At 32.8% G+C, this 15,205-nt stretch overlaps 3 protein-coding genes across 3 annotated transcripts; 1 reads left to right on the plus strand and 2 right to left on the minus strand.

Annotated features, from left to right (window-relative positions):
- The first annotated feature begins 848 nt into the window (after positions 1–848).
- LOC107364304 (ATP-binding cassette sub-family C member 3-like) lies at positions 849–9,985 on the plus strand. Its single transcript, XM_015931641.3, has 11 exons — positions 849–989; positions 1,093–1,266; positions 1,355–1,480; positions 1,552–1,689; positions 1,771–1,902; positions 2,090–2,602; positions 2,663–3,121; positions 3,303–3,449; positions 3,517–5,067; positions 8,524–8,952; positions 9,036–9,985. The coding sequence occupies exons 1-11, from the start codon at positions 960–962 to the stop codon at positions 9,819–9,821; spliced, it is 4,485 nt and encodes a 1,494-aa protein (XP_015787127.2). The 5' UTR covers positions 849–959; the 3' UTR covers positions 9,822–9,985.
- LOC107364305 (uncharacterized) lies at positions 9,869–10,968 on the minus strand. The gene is made up of 5 exons (XM_089269347.1): positions 10,827–10,968; positions 10,650–10,763; positions 10,234–10,480; positions 10,137–10,176; positions 9,869–10,071 (listed from the first exon to the last, which is right to left on the minus strand). Exons 1-5 carry the CDS (start codon positions 10,966–10,968, stop codon positions 10,018–10,020), a joined length of 597 nt encoding a protein of 198 aa, XP_089125473.1. The 3' UTR covers positions 9,869–10,017.
- A 504-nt stretch (positions 10,969–11,472) lies between these two features.
- LOC107364248 (leucine-rich PPR motif-containing protein, mitochondrial-like) lies at positions 11,473–15,096 on the minus strand. Its single transcript, XM_015931580.3, has one exon. It carries the CDS (start codon positions 14,952–14,954, stop codon positions 11,625–11,627), a length of 3,330 nt encoding a protein of 1,109 aa, XP_015787066.2. The 5' UTR covers positions 14,955–15,096; the 3' UTR covers positions 11,473–11,624.
- Between the last annotated feature and the right edge of the window lie 109 nt (positions 15,097–15,205).

Genomic DNA, 15,205 nt, shown 5'->3' on the forward strand with positions numbered 1-15,205 from the left:
GCTAATAACAATACAGTAAGCATTGTAATAAAAAGTAGTGGAATAGACACAAAATTATCAAATTAATATTTGTTTACGATGATTAGCTTAGATTGTTACATTTAATGAAAACAATAGAAATTAAATTAATCCTTTAAGAGGTATCAATGAATGTATTAGAAGCACTAGATTGTCATTGAAATTTTTATCTTCATTTAGTACTTACAAAACTGTTAACAGCTACTGATGATTGAATTAGCGTTAAAATGCTAAATTTATCCAAAATGATCTTCAATTGAATAATAGCTCAGGATATCATTGAATTGATGTCACCATATATTCTGTGTAAGAGTTGTGGGTTGCAAATTGAAATAACCAAAAATTGAAAATAAATAAAACTGATTTACTTGAATTGAAAACTTATCATGACTTGAGCAATTGAAGCTCAACATATCTCGAATGATTTAACATATATTGCTGGTGTTACACATGTGTGACATTTAGCCATATTTAGTTAAAAATTAATTGCTCGTTTGAAAGGTATAAAGCGTCTGAGCTCTGCATGCAAAACATGCAGAACAGATTTAGATTAGTTTAGTATCGGTGATTTGTCGTATAAAAATAGTCGGCAGCTTACTTTGAATGGATAAAAAATGAAATGTTAAGTATATTTGTTTCGTTTGCACCTATTTTGATAATTCGTACTAATATTAGTAGAAAGATTCGTGCTCATGTTACCAATTGTTAACTTTATTCACGAGATTTTCGTTGAAAGACAATGGCAAAGTGAAGTGAAGAATCAACTAATTCTGTGATAGAAAAATTGGAAGACTTTAATCAATCTGATTATTGTGGATTACTGGCGATAATTATTTATTGAATAGAAGGTGAAACAATGTTGAATAGAGTATTTAACAGTAGCACAATCCTTTAGTCATTAAATCAAATAAGTTAATGAAAAGCAACTTCGAATCAAATCCATGGAAGAGTTTTGTGGACATTCATTTTGGGTGAGTAAACAGAGTTATTGCCTGTTAGTCAACTTTCACTGTTTACATTTCTCTGACTGTATTTTACATTTGTTTTCATATTGTTTTGAAATTTCACTATTAGGATGAACTATCATGGAACTCATCAAATCCAATCATTACTCCATGTCTTAGTGAAACTGCCTTACTTTGGGCTTCTTCTGCCTTCTTATGGATATTTGCACCTTTTGCTGTTTATTTAACCCTTAAAAGCCCTAAGTCTAGTTTAATTTGGACATGGAGACTTTACATGAAATTGGTAAGCGTTTTTGTTAATGAATGTTATTAATTATTACAGTTTAAGATACACAGGCTAATAAATTTTAATTATTATGTTTTGTCAACAGTTTCTTTGTTTGGTGCTTTGTGTAGCGACAGCGTACGAAGTTATCCATGTTTTCATGAAATATAGCCAAAATGAAATAATCTATCCTTATGAATATACTGCACCGGTTATTAGGTTATGTTCATTCGTAAGTATTAAATTGAACTACAATTTTTTTGGAGATTTGTTTTATAATTAATTCATATGCTTGTGATTTAGATGATTGCTACTATGTTACTATTATTTTACAAACAAAAAGGCGTCTTCACATCTGGATTGCTGTTTTTATATTGGTTTTTCATGGCTATTCAATCATCAGTCAATTATTGGGCATTAATTGATTCCATCCAGAATCCTGTAAGTATTCTGCTTCTTGATTCTCCTTTTTTTCATTGAATTATTGTGAATCTAATTTTATTATTTTACGTGTTACATTAGGGCTATCGTGAATGGACTTTTGAACAGACTGACTTGGTTTTGAAATCAATACAGTTAACATCAATTATATTAGTTTGTTTATTGTATTGTGTAGCAGATTCTGTCAATGAAAATGGTGGGAAGGAATTCAATGTAAGTTTTATTAACTTTTTTCCCGTAAAAAAAGATAACTTCTTTATTCTTTGATCAATAGAACTTCACCGCGAAAACAGTCAATATATGCAGTAAGGTTTTACTTATCATTTTTGTCATGAAACCTGTGAACTTTAAGTAATTTGAAATTATCATCAAAAATTTTCTTTTGAATTTTGATCTTTAGGCAGCGGGCAATTTCGTCTCATCTTCATTTGTCTCTCACCTTTTTTTCCATTGGTATGATTCGATGGCATACTTAGGATTCAAGAAAGCGTTGACTCAATCCGATTTGTGGGATTTGCCGGAAGAAAGCCGAACGAAACTTATTCATGATAACTTTTCTGAGTTATTGACTGAATCACAGCAAAGTTTAAAGCTAATGAACGCAAAGAAGCCATTAAACAAAGCCAGAAGTAATTTATTCAGAACTTTATTGAAATCTTTTTGGCCCTGGTTATTAGCTTGTTTCATTTTGAAGCTATTCTCAAGCTTATTAGCCTTTGCAAGTCCACAATTACTAGATTTGCTGCTTACTTTCATACGTTCAAATGATCCATCATGGAAAGGTGTTATTTTAGCACTTGGAATGTTTGTTGCTGCTCTTTTACAATCTTTATTTGATTCTCAATATGAATTTTGGATTCAAACAACTTCAATGAGGATGAGATCAGCCCTCATATCAGCAATTTATCATAAGGTAGTGTACTTTTATTAATAGTTTAATGTAAACTTTCTAACATTAATTTCAATCCAACAGAGCTTGAGACTGTCTGGTCTTGGTCGTCGTGATTATACAAGCGGAGAGATAGTTAACATTATGGCCGTTGATACTCAAAGAATCATCGATTATGTGAATATAATAAACGTTTTATGGTCAGCTCCAGTTCAGATTTGTCTTTCTGTGACTTTACTTTGGTTCCAATTAGGTGTTGCATCTATTGCTGGATTAATTTTCATGACTGCCTTGATTCCACTTAATGCTTGTATTCGTGGTGCTATTAAAAATTATCAAATCAAAGTAATGGCAGAAAAGGATAAACGATCTAAAATGGTATCAGAAGTATTGAACGGAATGAAAGTATTGAAGCTCTATGCATGGGAAGGTGCATTTGAAGACATGATCATGTCCATCAGACAAAATGAGGTTGGGTATCTTAAAAAGCAAGCAACTTGGCAAACAGTCACAAACTTCCTTGCTAATTTTTCACCCTTTAGTGTAAGTTGATCATTATTTTTGTAGTTGTTTTGATTGAAAACATTAACATATTTATGCAAACATAAACTTAATACACCAAAATATCAGATTTAAAACGAGTTGCTCTTAACGGTCACTTTTTTGAACCATCACAATATTATTGTACTAAATCACATTTAATAACATTTTGTTTTATTTTCAGGTTTCATTGGTTTGTTTTGGTACTTTCGTTTTAATTGATTCCTCGAATGTACTGGATGCGAACAAAGCTTTTGTATCTCTTTCGTTAATTAATCTTTTACGAGTTCCATTAATACAACTGCCTATGGTCGTTACTTATGGTGCTAATGTAAGAAAAATCAATAAATTAATAGATCTAAATGTAACCAAATATTATTTCATTTGCACCCTTGTAGTGTATCATTTCCATGAAAAGGATTGATAAATATCTGCAAGGAGACGAGTTGGATCCAAATGCAGTTGCCCACGAACCAAATACGGCAACCCCAATTTCAGTCAAAAATGCAACATTTAGTTGGTCACAAGACGAAGAAGCAGTTCTTACAAATATCAATATTGAAGTACCTCAAAATAAACTAATTGCTATTGTTGGTCCCGTTGGAAGTGGTAAATCATCGTTATTAGCTGCACTTCTTGGCGATTTGCATAAAAAGCAAGGATCTATTAATGTACATGGAAGAATTGCTTATGTACCTCAGACTGCGTGGTTACGAAATGCCACAGTTCGTCAAAATATCGTGTTTGGTGAAACCTTTCGCCAAGAAAAGTATAATAATGTGATTGAGGCTTGTGCTCTTACTCCTGATATGAAAATACTTCCTGGTGGAGATACAACCGAGATCGGTGAACGAGGAATCAACTTGAGTGGAGGCCAAAAGCAAAGGATAAGCATTGCTCGAGCAGTTTATTCAAATTCAGATGTTTACCTTTTAGATGATCCATTGTCAGCAGTCGATGCTCATGTCGCTTCTCATCTGTTTGACAAAGTAATTGGTCCTAAAGGTTTGTTGAAACACAAAACTCGTCTATTAGTAACACACAGGATAACCTTTTTACCGCAAGTTGATCAAATAATTGTAATGAAAGACGGTAAAATCCATGAAAGTGGAACTTACAATGAACTGATGGCTAAAAAGGGAGAATTTGCTGATTTTATAATACAATATTTGTCTGAGTTTGAATCTGATTCTGATTTGAAAGACGAAAATCCAATCATGATAGAAGAGATGAAAGCCAGTGTTAAACCAGAGCTGGAAGCAAGAAGAGCATCAATTAATGCTCTCAGTAGGGAATTGAGCAGATTATCGATTAGATCCATCAGGTCTGCTTCAGTCCTGAATTTATCTTTGGATAAAAAAATGGAAGAGAGCTTAAAGAATCATAATATCGTCACAACGGAAAAGGCTGAAACTGGTTCAGTGAAGTTTAGTGTTTACCTTGAATTTTTCCAAGCAGTTGGTGTAATGGCTTTCGTTCTAACAATTTTCTTCTATCTTGTTGCGAGTGGTCTGACTTTTAGTTCCACTTTATGGTTAACTGAGTGGTCAGATGATGCTGATGATCCTGTCAGACTTAACAATACTTCGTTCCGCCTTTATCGACTCGGAGTTTATGCTGCTCTGGGTACTGGAAGCTCACTACTGATCTTGATTAATACTCAAATTTTTGCTATGGCTCTTTTAAATGGTGCCAATTGGATTCATAATAAAATGTTGCATAAAATTATTCGAGCTCCGATGAGTTTTTTTGACACAACACCAACGGGAAGAATTCTTAATCGATTCACCAAAGATATTGATACCACTGACACAACAATTGTACCTAATTTTAGGTCATTGTTTAATTTAATCTTCCGGAATTTAGTAGCGATGGTTGGTATTTGCATGGAATCTGGTTACCTTATATTCGGGATTGGCATCATTGGTGTGATTTACGCTTTTATTCAGGTAAAAATATCTTTCAATTCACTTTTGTTGCAAAAAGACACAATTAACACAATTGTCACATTTGTGCACAAATCATAACAAACCCTTGTAGACAAATGGGCAAAAGCGGTTGAAAAGCGATTTATTTCAAATTTAGCTTCTGTATGTTTGTAGGGATATCCGACCTGAGTCCATTAGTGCGATCTAAAAGTTTCTCGGATCTACAGTTTTCGAGAGAATCAAGTCCAAAGTTGAAACTTCGATCGCCTTTTGTAGATCAATGACATTAGATTTTTTCATGAAACTTATTTTCCTTATGTAACTTTTGATGGCAAGTCAGAAAACGAACTTATTTTTCGAAATATAATTTCCCGTTTTCTGGAAAACAGATAAGTTTGATTTTAATTTAAACCGATCGTATCCATGGACCGATATAGTTAGAGGGATGAAACTTAATAGTGTTACATAAAAATCGGTTGTACATATCATGGCTTGAATACTTTTTTCCAACACTCGACAGTTCTCTTGATTCTCGCGATTGGCCTTAAAACTTTAAACCTAAATATTTCGTGAATGATTTCACCTACAGTCATCATTCTTTAACCAAACATTAGGTTCAATTATGGGTTAGAGTATAATGTTATTAAATATCAAAGAAATCAAAGCTAGTTAATTTAATAATGAACATTCATCTAACACTTCATTAGCAACCATTCACCTTTGTTAATCTGGTATAAAATCTGGTAACCTAACTAATACACTGTTATAACTTATTTTGTAGAATCTTGAATGCTTCAATATTTTCCTTTGTTATAGTTCATAATAGAATCTAGTGTTTGGTTAAAGAATGATGATCTTAGGTACTGACAATCTCGAAATATCAAGGCTGAAAGTTTTTAGGTCAATGGCCAAAAACAAGAGAACTGTCGATAATTTGGAGAAAGTATTTAAATCATAATATGTAAAAACAGTTTTTATGAACGAATAATGAGCTTTAGCTACCTAAATATATCGGTCCATGAATGCGGTCGGTTTAACTAAAAATCGAACTTATCCGTTTTAAAGAAAACAGAAAATTTTATTATTCAAAATAAGTTCGTTTTCTGGTTTGCCATCAAAAATTACATAAGGGAAATGAGTTTCATTAAAAAATCTGATTGCATTGTTGTAAAAAAGGCGATCGAAGTTTCAACTTTTAACTCGATTTTTTCGGAAACTGGCGATCAGAGAAACTTTTAGATTGCTCGAATGGACTCAGGTTACATGTCCTAACACTCTAACAAAGTCTAAATTTGAAAGGAATCGATTTTTACCCATTTCTGCCCGTTTTTCCTGCAGTATTTGTTCAATTTCTGCATAAATGTGACAATTGTGGCTAAAAAGACACAGTTAACACAATTATCACACTTATGCACAAATTATAACAAATACTTGTAGACAAATGGGCAAAAGAGGTTGAAAAGCGATTTCTTTCAAATTTAGCTTCTGTTAGTTTGTAGGGATATCCGACCTGGTTTCATTCGTGCAAATTAATAGCTTCTCTGATCCCCAGTTTTCGAGTAAATCGAGTTAAAAGTTGAAACTTCGAACGCCTTTTGTACATTAATGAAAGCAGATTTTTTCATGAAACTCATTTCCCTTATGTAATTTTTGATGAGTAACCAGAAAACGAACTTATTTTTAGAAATAAAATTTTCTGCTTTCTGTAAAATAGATAAGTTCGATTTTCATTTAAACCGACCGCCTTCATCGACCGATATAGTTAGATAGCTGAAACTTATTATTCGCACATAAAAATTGTTTGTACGCACCATGGATTGACTAACTTTTATAATATACCAACAGTTTTCTTGATTTTGGCCATTGGCCTCAAAACTTTTAACACCAATATTTCGAGAATGGGAACACCTACAATTCTCATTAGATCAAGCATTAGATTTTATTATGGGCTATAATATCATATGACCAGATACCGAATAAAAGCCGAGCTACTTCATTCAATAATGAATATTCCTAACGCTTAAGACTTACATAAACTTTATAAATCAAGTCTCAGTTCTGACAACATAAGTAACACAATGCAATAACTTTTTTTGTAGACTCTTGAATGCTTTAATATTTCACTTTATTATAGCCCATGATAGAACTTAATGTTTGGTTAAAAAAGATAATTTCAGGTAATAACATTCTCGAAATATCGAGGCTCAAAGTTTTTAGGTCAATGGCCAAAATTAACAGAACTGTTACTAATTTGAAAAAATTATTTATCCCATGATATGGGCAAACAATTTTTATAGACGTTTGATAAGTTTCAGCTCTCTGGTTCTTATGGTCACAGAATGGGGTCAGTTTGAATAAAAATCGAACTTATCTGTTTTACAGAAAATACGAAATGTTATTTCTCTAAATAAGACCATTTTATGGTTGTTCGTCAAAAGTTACATCGTTAAAGTGAGTTTTATGAAAATATCTGCATCCATAGCCGAACAAAAGGCGATCGAAGTTTTGAATTTGACCTCGATTTTCTCGATAACTGTCCATCTGATGAATTATTTAATGGTACCAATAGACTCAGTTTTCATGTCACTACAAATCCCACTAAGTTTCAACTCTTTACTCAAATGCTCGAGTATTTTGCAGCACTTTTAACATTTCATTTGCAAGCTTAACCAGAAAATTGGTTTATTTAACAAGAAATGGGTTGAGATGAGCTTTGTTTGTTAGCTAAGTTGTTTCTAGTACATTTACAGCCTAAATTTCATAACCCGAATGGGCTGATGGGAATTTAATCAACTAGATTGAATCATTAATAAGTAAACCGTTAAATTGGGGAAAGAATGGTGACTGAAAGTGATACCATTCTCGAAATATTGAGGTTCAAAGTTTTTAGGTTCATGACCAGAATCAAGAGAACTGTCGATAATTGGAAAAAAGTATTTGATTCATGATATTTACAACCAATTTTTATGCACCAATAATAAGTTTCAGCCCTCTAAATATATGAGTCAATGAATGCGGTCGGTTTAAATTAAAATCGAACTTATCTGTTTTCCAGAAAACGGGAAATTTTATTTCTAAAAATAATTTCGTTTTCTGGTTTGCCATCAAAAGTTACATAAGGGAAATGAGTTTCATTAAAAAATCTAGTTCCACGATTGAATAAAAGGCGATCGAAGTTTCAACTTTTGACTTGATTTTCTCGAAAACTGTAGTCTCGAGAAACTTTTAGATCGCATAAATGAACTCAAGTTTTATGTTCCTATAAGCTAACGGAGTCTAGATCTTAAAGAAATTTATTTTGACCAATTTTTACTCATATTTGTGCAAGGATGTGACAAATGAATGTTAGTTGAATGTGTCTTTTTAATAACAACCTTTTACTGTACCTTTCTGGTTGAGAAATTGATTTTTAATAGTTTATGTGACCATACAACAAGGATTTGAGTTAGCATTTAATTAATTTTATTAATTTTACAGAAATTTTACATAGCTTCATCTAGACAATTACGACGAATTGAATCAATAACCAGATCTCCAATTTACTCACATTTTTCTGAAACAATTACTGGATCAACATCTATTCGAGCTTATGGAGCTACAGACCATTTTATTCAGGAGTGTTATCGTAAAGTCGATATAAATCATTCTTCATTCTTTCTCAACATTGGAGCCAATCGATGGCTGTCCATTAGGCTTGAATTGTTTGGTAATTTAATTGTAACCATTGCTGCATTTACTGCTGTTGCAACTAGAGGATCATCGTCTGCTGGTTCAACTGGATTAGCTTTGAGCTATGCTCTACAAATGACACAAATCCTTAATTTTTTAATTAGGCAAGTTTCGAATGTGGAAAATAGTGTTGTTTCGATCGAGAGATGTCTAGAATATACCAAAATAGAGTCTGAGGTAATGAAATTCCCACCATTCGCACAAATATATCCTTCGATCGATGAACTTAGATTAATATACATTTTAATTTCCCTCAACAGGCTATGTGGATTGATGATAATAACCAACCTCGGAATACTTGGCCTGAAAAAGGAGAAATAATCTTTAAAAATTATAGCACACGTTATCGTGAAGGTCTCGATTTGGTATTAGAAAACATATTTTGTAAAATTAAGCCAAATGAGAAGGTTGGAATAGTTGGTCGAACTGGTGCTGGTAAATCATCATTAACATTGGCTTTATTCCGACTTGTTGAACCAGCTCAAGGTACAATAGCTATTGACGGTGAAGATATCTGCAAATTTGGTCTTCACGATTTAAGACAAAGATTAACAATCATTCCTCAAGATCCTGTCTTATTTTCAGCGACTTTCAGAAAAAACTTTGATCCATTTCACAAATATTCAGACTCAGAAATATGGAAAGCCTTGGAACTAGCAAATCTTAAAGAGTATGTAGCATCTCTAGAGTCAGGACTTGATTATTCAATTGCTGAAGGTGGTGAAAACTTGAGTGTTGGACAACGTCAATTAGTTTGTTTGACCAGAGCATTGCTAAGGAAAACACAAGTTCTAGTTCTTGATGAAGCAACAGCTGCAGTTGACGTTGAAACAGATGAACTTATTCAAGAGACTATCCGTCGTGAATTCGCAGACTGTACTATAGTAACAATTGCTCATCGTTTAAACACAATCATGGATTATGATAAAATTATAGTTATGGATAAAGGAAAGATCGTCGAGTACGATTCCCCGAACAATCTGTTGGCTGATAAAAACTCAATCTTCTATTCCATGGCAAAGGAAGCTAAACTTGTTCACGTATAAATATTCATCTCATCAACTGTTTAAATGTAAATGTTATAGATTGTTCATTTCTTATTTTTCCCAATTATTTAGCATAATATTTTATTTAAATCATACCAATCTGATCTTAAAAGAAATCACATTTGGTAAGAAAATAAAAAACTTATTTTGATTCACATGAAAAACAATCAATTCAATGTAGAAATGATAATTACCTTCAAAAACTCCTTACATCTTCCGAGGAGTCCGAATCATAATCTATTCTCACCGGCTGTATATTTGAGAAATGAAAATCAAATCAATAGTTGGTTCAATTTTTGAAGATGTAAAACTTACCCTTAAATTTTTCAACTCCAATTTCACCGGGAATCCAAATCTGGTAAATGATTGAAGAAAAATGAATTTACGAGAAAACCCAATTTAAATAACTTACCGATTGGCTTGTCTTGAAACTCTCATTCGTCTTGGTGATAGAGATAATCGAGCGATTCCAAATGAATCAAATGATCTTGCTGCGTTGAAAACATCTTCATTTCTAGACAAATCTATTTCGGATGCTATTCTTTGCCGTTTAATTTGTAATGTAACCAAGAGTCGGGTTGAATAATACAAAATTGAGAAGTAGTGGACAAACTCGAGGAAGGCTAGCAATATAAGTCCAGCGATCTCTTCAGAGAAATCTAGAAATATCAGATGAAAGATAAACTGTATCAAGTGAATTGAAATGGGCAATTGTTGATGAAATCTTACTCTTGGATTTATTAGTGAATCTGCGATTCAGTTCATAACTGTTGAAAATGACTATTAGTAAATTAATAATCATGCTGATTAGGAGAAGACCAATCAAACCTCGTCTAATTGATATCTGAGTTGCATAGCCATTTATTATCATAACACATCCTACAATCAAATTGAATTCCAGTATATGTTGATCTGGAATTGAAATATCAGGCTGTTCTTTGGCTATAAAGAGTCAATGTTAATAATTTGATGTTTGCACTTGGGATAATGATAATATTAACTAACCTCTTTTCAAAGCAACAAATCCAAGTAATGTAATGGCAACGTAAAGGACTCCAAGACTGATTTGAAATAACACTAAGACATTAAGGATTTCTCGAGAAGTGATTTCAGTTCCTTTTTTCCACTTTGTCGTTTCCTCATTCATTCAATAACAGTTTGAGCACTTAATCAATCAGAAATTAATTTTATTCTTATTGCTAAAAATCATGTGCATTCGATAGCAGCAAGGATGATAAACTGTCAACATCGGATGTATACTAATGAGTAAGTGCAAGAGATTTTTCTTTAAAGTCAAGAGTTGGGACTTTGTGGGTTTGTAAAAATTGTTGGTGCACATCGAACGCTTTTTTCAATTCATTAACATTTCTCTTGATTTTGGCCATTGGCCTTAAAAATTTAAGGCCTCAATATCTCGAGAATGGTAGCGCTTACAATGACCATTCTTTCAACAATAATAACAATGTTTGCATAACTATTTACCTCAAGAAAATATTAATATGATTATATCATAGGCTATTTTGTATTGAAATATTAGGTTATTCAAGAAAATTTGTATTGATTATTGTATTACATATATTGTCGGATTTTATACTTAATTTATATCCCAACTATTAACTCAATTGTATGATAAACATGATAACTATTGAAGTGTTTTTGAATCAACTTTAATATAATTTTAACTTAGTTATTACGAGAAAAAAAGGTTCGTACAATATCAACTAAATTTTATTTAATTATAAATGATGATGCATGGTTAATTAACTAGAGAAAAAACTATGTATTACATGTTTGGAAAGCTAATCAAATTTTACTCATAGCTTGGCTCTTTTCTTTAATTGAAGATCCATTTGAATTGCTCAATTGCGGCCTGAAGGTTGTGGTTTTTTCCGGTAATTCAAACTTGGGTTCTTCTCCTAAATTATTTTTCATTGAATGATGAAGTCGAATAAGAATATCAAAGTTAAGATCTGATAAAGTTAATTGATTTTCTTTGTCTTTGTTAGTTTCCAGTCCTTCTAGAAGTAAATCCTGGGCTTCTTTCACCATATTTTTTTCCAATAAAGCGTAAATCATTGAATCGTATACGGCTCCTTTAGCTTTTGCATTTAAATCTGTCTTGTTTAATTGGTCGATCAAATTATAACCTAACATCAGATTCTTGTTACGCTTAATGTCAAAAAGTAAAGTCTTGAAGACAACAGTTTCCTTAAAATCAGGTATTGAATGGAAAAGTTGTTTTGCTTCTTCAAATCTACCCATTTTCATCAATCGTAACCAAATAATGTTTTTAGGTGTATTGATTCCTCTGGCTGCTGATAACTCTTCTAAAGCCTCAAATATTGGTTTTTCAAATTTGGGGAAAGCATTTAGAAGTTCCAAAATACTTGCAAAAGGTAATGGTTTAAGGGAAGGTAAGATTCTGAGCAATGAATCGATATCAGGATTTTTCGAATGAGTGTAGGCAAAGATAACTGTATCAGAAAACCATGATGTTTCTTTCAATGGAGCTGGCAGGGATTCAATCATTTCACCAATTTCTCGGAAAAGTCCTTCTTGGGCCATTTTTTCAAGCAGTGCTTTGTAGATTCTAGGAGCTGGAAATCTTCCTCCAGCCATCACAGATTTAGTTAACTGTAATGCTTTGTCTGTTCGATTGGAACGGATAAGCCTGTCTATAAGTGTACATTCATCTCCCAGTGTTAATGGTGAATTGGGTGAATTGAATCGATTTTTTATTGCAAGCGCTTTATCAAGGTTGCCATTACGAATGAAACTATGAAATTGATCACGAACAAATTTTGCATCTTCGGTTGCGATAATTTCTTCTCCTTCTTTTATTTCATCTTGGTACTTGAAAGGTACTTCCACTCCTTTTTCCTTCAAGAAACGGGAAAGTCGACTAATTATTCTAGGTGATGGGATTAAATTTTCGTCTTGCATTGTTGTCCATAATTCAAGAGCTTTCTGTGGTTTGTCATTTTGAATGAATGAGTCTAATAAAGTATAATATAATTTTTCTCTATCAATACCAGCAATATCCTTAGTTAATAAAATGAATCTTTCCAATGGTTCTGTTTCATTTTGTCTTGACAAAATTCCAACTATACGCTGTAATCCAATCTCGTAACGTTGAAGAATTGGTTTGGATAAAATCTTCATGGCTTGTTTATCCCTTTTGGACCGCAAAAATGCTAGAGCGAGGTTAATCAAAGTTTCTCTTTCTCCTATTCTTGAAATACAAATATCAGTGACTTTCTGTAGATTATCAGTGTCTTCAGCTTCAATTAATTTTTGAAACATGATCGCTTTACATGGAACTTGATTATAAATCTTTACACAATCAAGCCATTCCTTCAGAGCGGTGTCTTTATCACAATTTTTAATAATTTGTGTGTAAACTGGTAGAAGCATTCTGTTTGTGACTGGAAGTCGAGTTTCCTCAATTATAAATTTCAACATTTCTTTGGCAAGTAAGCCATGGCTAACATTGTTCACAATGTTTGAAATTACTCGATAAACATCGTTATCACTGATATTTCTGGGAAGAGGCTTCTTGTTGAGAACGTCAGTAAAAGTTATACCAAGACCTTCAATTTGGGCACTATCTGCTAATGTGGAAAGCAGCAATCTAGAATCAAAGCCCATTTCAATACATTTAGCCATGAATTCGTCTTGATTATTCTTTATCCGAGGCCAAACGTAGAATCTAAATGTTTCCGACATAGATTGGATTCCAAAAGTTTCAGCGTATGGAACAACTTCTTCTTTTAATAAATTTAGCATTTCTTCATTGTTTTTCATTCGACAGATCAATGGCCAAATGAAATGAGGTCTGTATAGGCCAGTTTTGGCTCGAAAACTTTTCATATATTTCAAAATTGCATCTTTATCCTGTAAATTGTAAAGAGCTGCTTCAGTTGCTTTCCACAGTGTCCATTCATTAGTTCCAGTTGATTCGAGAGCGCTACAAGCCTTCATGACTTCATCGAAAGCTGTACCACTTTTGACAAGATGATAGATGTAAAAACCTCCAACACTATTGTAAGTATCATTAGTAGAATTTCTTAACATTTTAGAGACTAGTTTCAATCCAAATTCAATCTTTTGTTTGTAAGCAGATTTGATGATGAGTTTTGAAAGAGCAGTGTTGAATCCTGATTGCTTTGGCATTACAGCTATAATCTCATCAATAAGAGAAGATTTATCATCAACATCAGCAATTGAGTCAATAACGGTCACATATTGGTCGAAAGTGAAATTGAATTCCTGTCTGTTCAAACTCTTGACAAGATTTCGCATTTTCTCTACAACTTCAGGTTGATCTATAAACAAGGCATATGATTTCATTAGAATAACATAAGTCTCAGCACTAGGTTCGATATTATTTTCTTTCATTATATCCAAAACGCTTTCACCAGCTTTTATATCACCCGCTTTAATGTTACCGTAGATTAGTGAATTGAATACACCTTCGTGTACAGGCATGTTAGCTGCTTTCATTTCTAACAAAATCTTTTGAGCACCTGCAAGATCACCTCTTTGGCAGTAAAGGTGAAGTAGCCGATGGTAAGTAACACGATTTGGCTTGATATTTCTTTGGGAAAGTAAGTCAAGGAACTTAGCAGGATCGGCTGGATATTCATTGTCAATATAAACATTGAGAAGAGCATTATAATGGCTGATATCCAGGGGAGCTGATTTCGATTCAAGAAGATTCCAAATTTCATCAGTTAAACGATTACGGTCTTCGACTGTGCATTCTAACAGATATGCTCCACAGCATCTAATTGCCAACAAACTTTCAGAGCTGGTGATTGATGATGAAGCTTTTAATTCTTCGATGAATTTCAATAACCTATTAAGAGAAACTTTACGATCGGTAATAATGCTGGCTTCAAGATTTTGAAATGTTTTATCTCGAGCATTTGAGAGAGAATTTGATGATGAAGATAATGTTGCTAATTTTGATGATGATACAGACAAATTTCGAACACAGTTTGATGGTGATAATTGATGTTGATTTACTAGATGTTTACTTGTGATCAGCTTGTTTGAAGGTGAAGCTAGAAAAGTCCGGGATGCAGGTAATCCGAATCGGAAGGAGGCGAGCAATTTACGAGCATTGAACATGATGCACCGGGATTAGCATAGAAAATGCTACTTACAAAGTATCAAAAATTCAAATCAAGATTGATTACTTAATTTAAAAGGCGATAGCACGAACCAAAACATGTGTAACAAATGTGAATTTATATCCACCACGTGACTTTTGGTAACTTTTTATGGCGCCACCTTTGATTCATAATTGAATGGTTTTCACCGAAGAGTATTGTTTTTCAGTTTTAATTCATCTTCAAATAATTTTCCCGATCAACAGCTTT

This window comes from Tetranychus urticae, chromosome 3 (assembly GCF_039701765.1).
Source record: "Tetranychus urticae isolate SD_2017Ah chromosome 3, NJAU_TeUrti_SD_1.0, whole genome shotgun sequence".
Taxonomy (NCBI): Eukaryota; Metazoa; Arthropoda; class Arachnida; order Trombidiformes; family Tetranychidae; genus Tetranychus; species Tetranychus urticae.

What these genes read in the sequence shown, in the direction of transcription:
- LOC107364304 (XM_015931641.3), top strand. Translation starts at nt 960, where the DNA reads ATGGAAGAGTTTTGTGGACATTCATTTTGG. An exon ending in TTTGTGGACATTCATTTTGG is followed by an intron (nt 990 to 1,092) that starts GTGAGTAAACAG and finishes TTTCACTATTAG; the next exon opens with GATGAACTATCATGGAACTC. An exon ending in TCGTTACTTATGGTGCTAAT is followed by an intron (nt 3,450 to 3,516) that starts GTAAGAAAAATC and finishes GCACCCTTGTAG; the next exon opens with TGTATCATTTCCATGAAAAG.
- LOC107364305 (XM_089269347.1), bottom strand. Translation starts at nt 10,968, where the DNA reads ATGAATGAGGAAACGACAAAGTGGAAAAAAGGAACTGAAATCACTTCT. An exon ending in TCAGATATCAATTAGACGAG is followed by an intron (nt 10,481 to 10,649) that starts GTTTGATTGGTC and finishes TGATATTTCTAG; the next exon opens with ATTTCTCTGAAGAGATCGCT. An exon ending in TGGAGTTGAAAAATTTAAGG is followed by an intron (nt 10,072 to 10,136) that starts GTAAGTTTTACA and finishes TCAAATATACAG; the next exon opens with CCGGTGAGAATAGATTATGA.
- LOC107364248 (XM_015931580.3), bottom strand. Translation starts at nt 14,954, where the DNA reads ATGTTCAATGCTCGTAAATTGCTCGCCTCCTTCCGATTCGGATTACCT.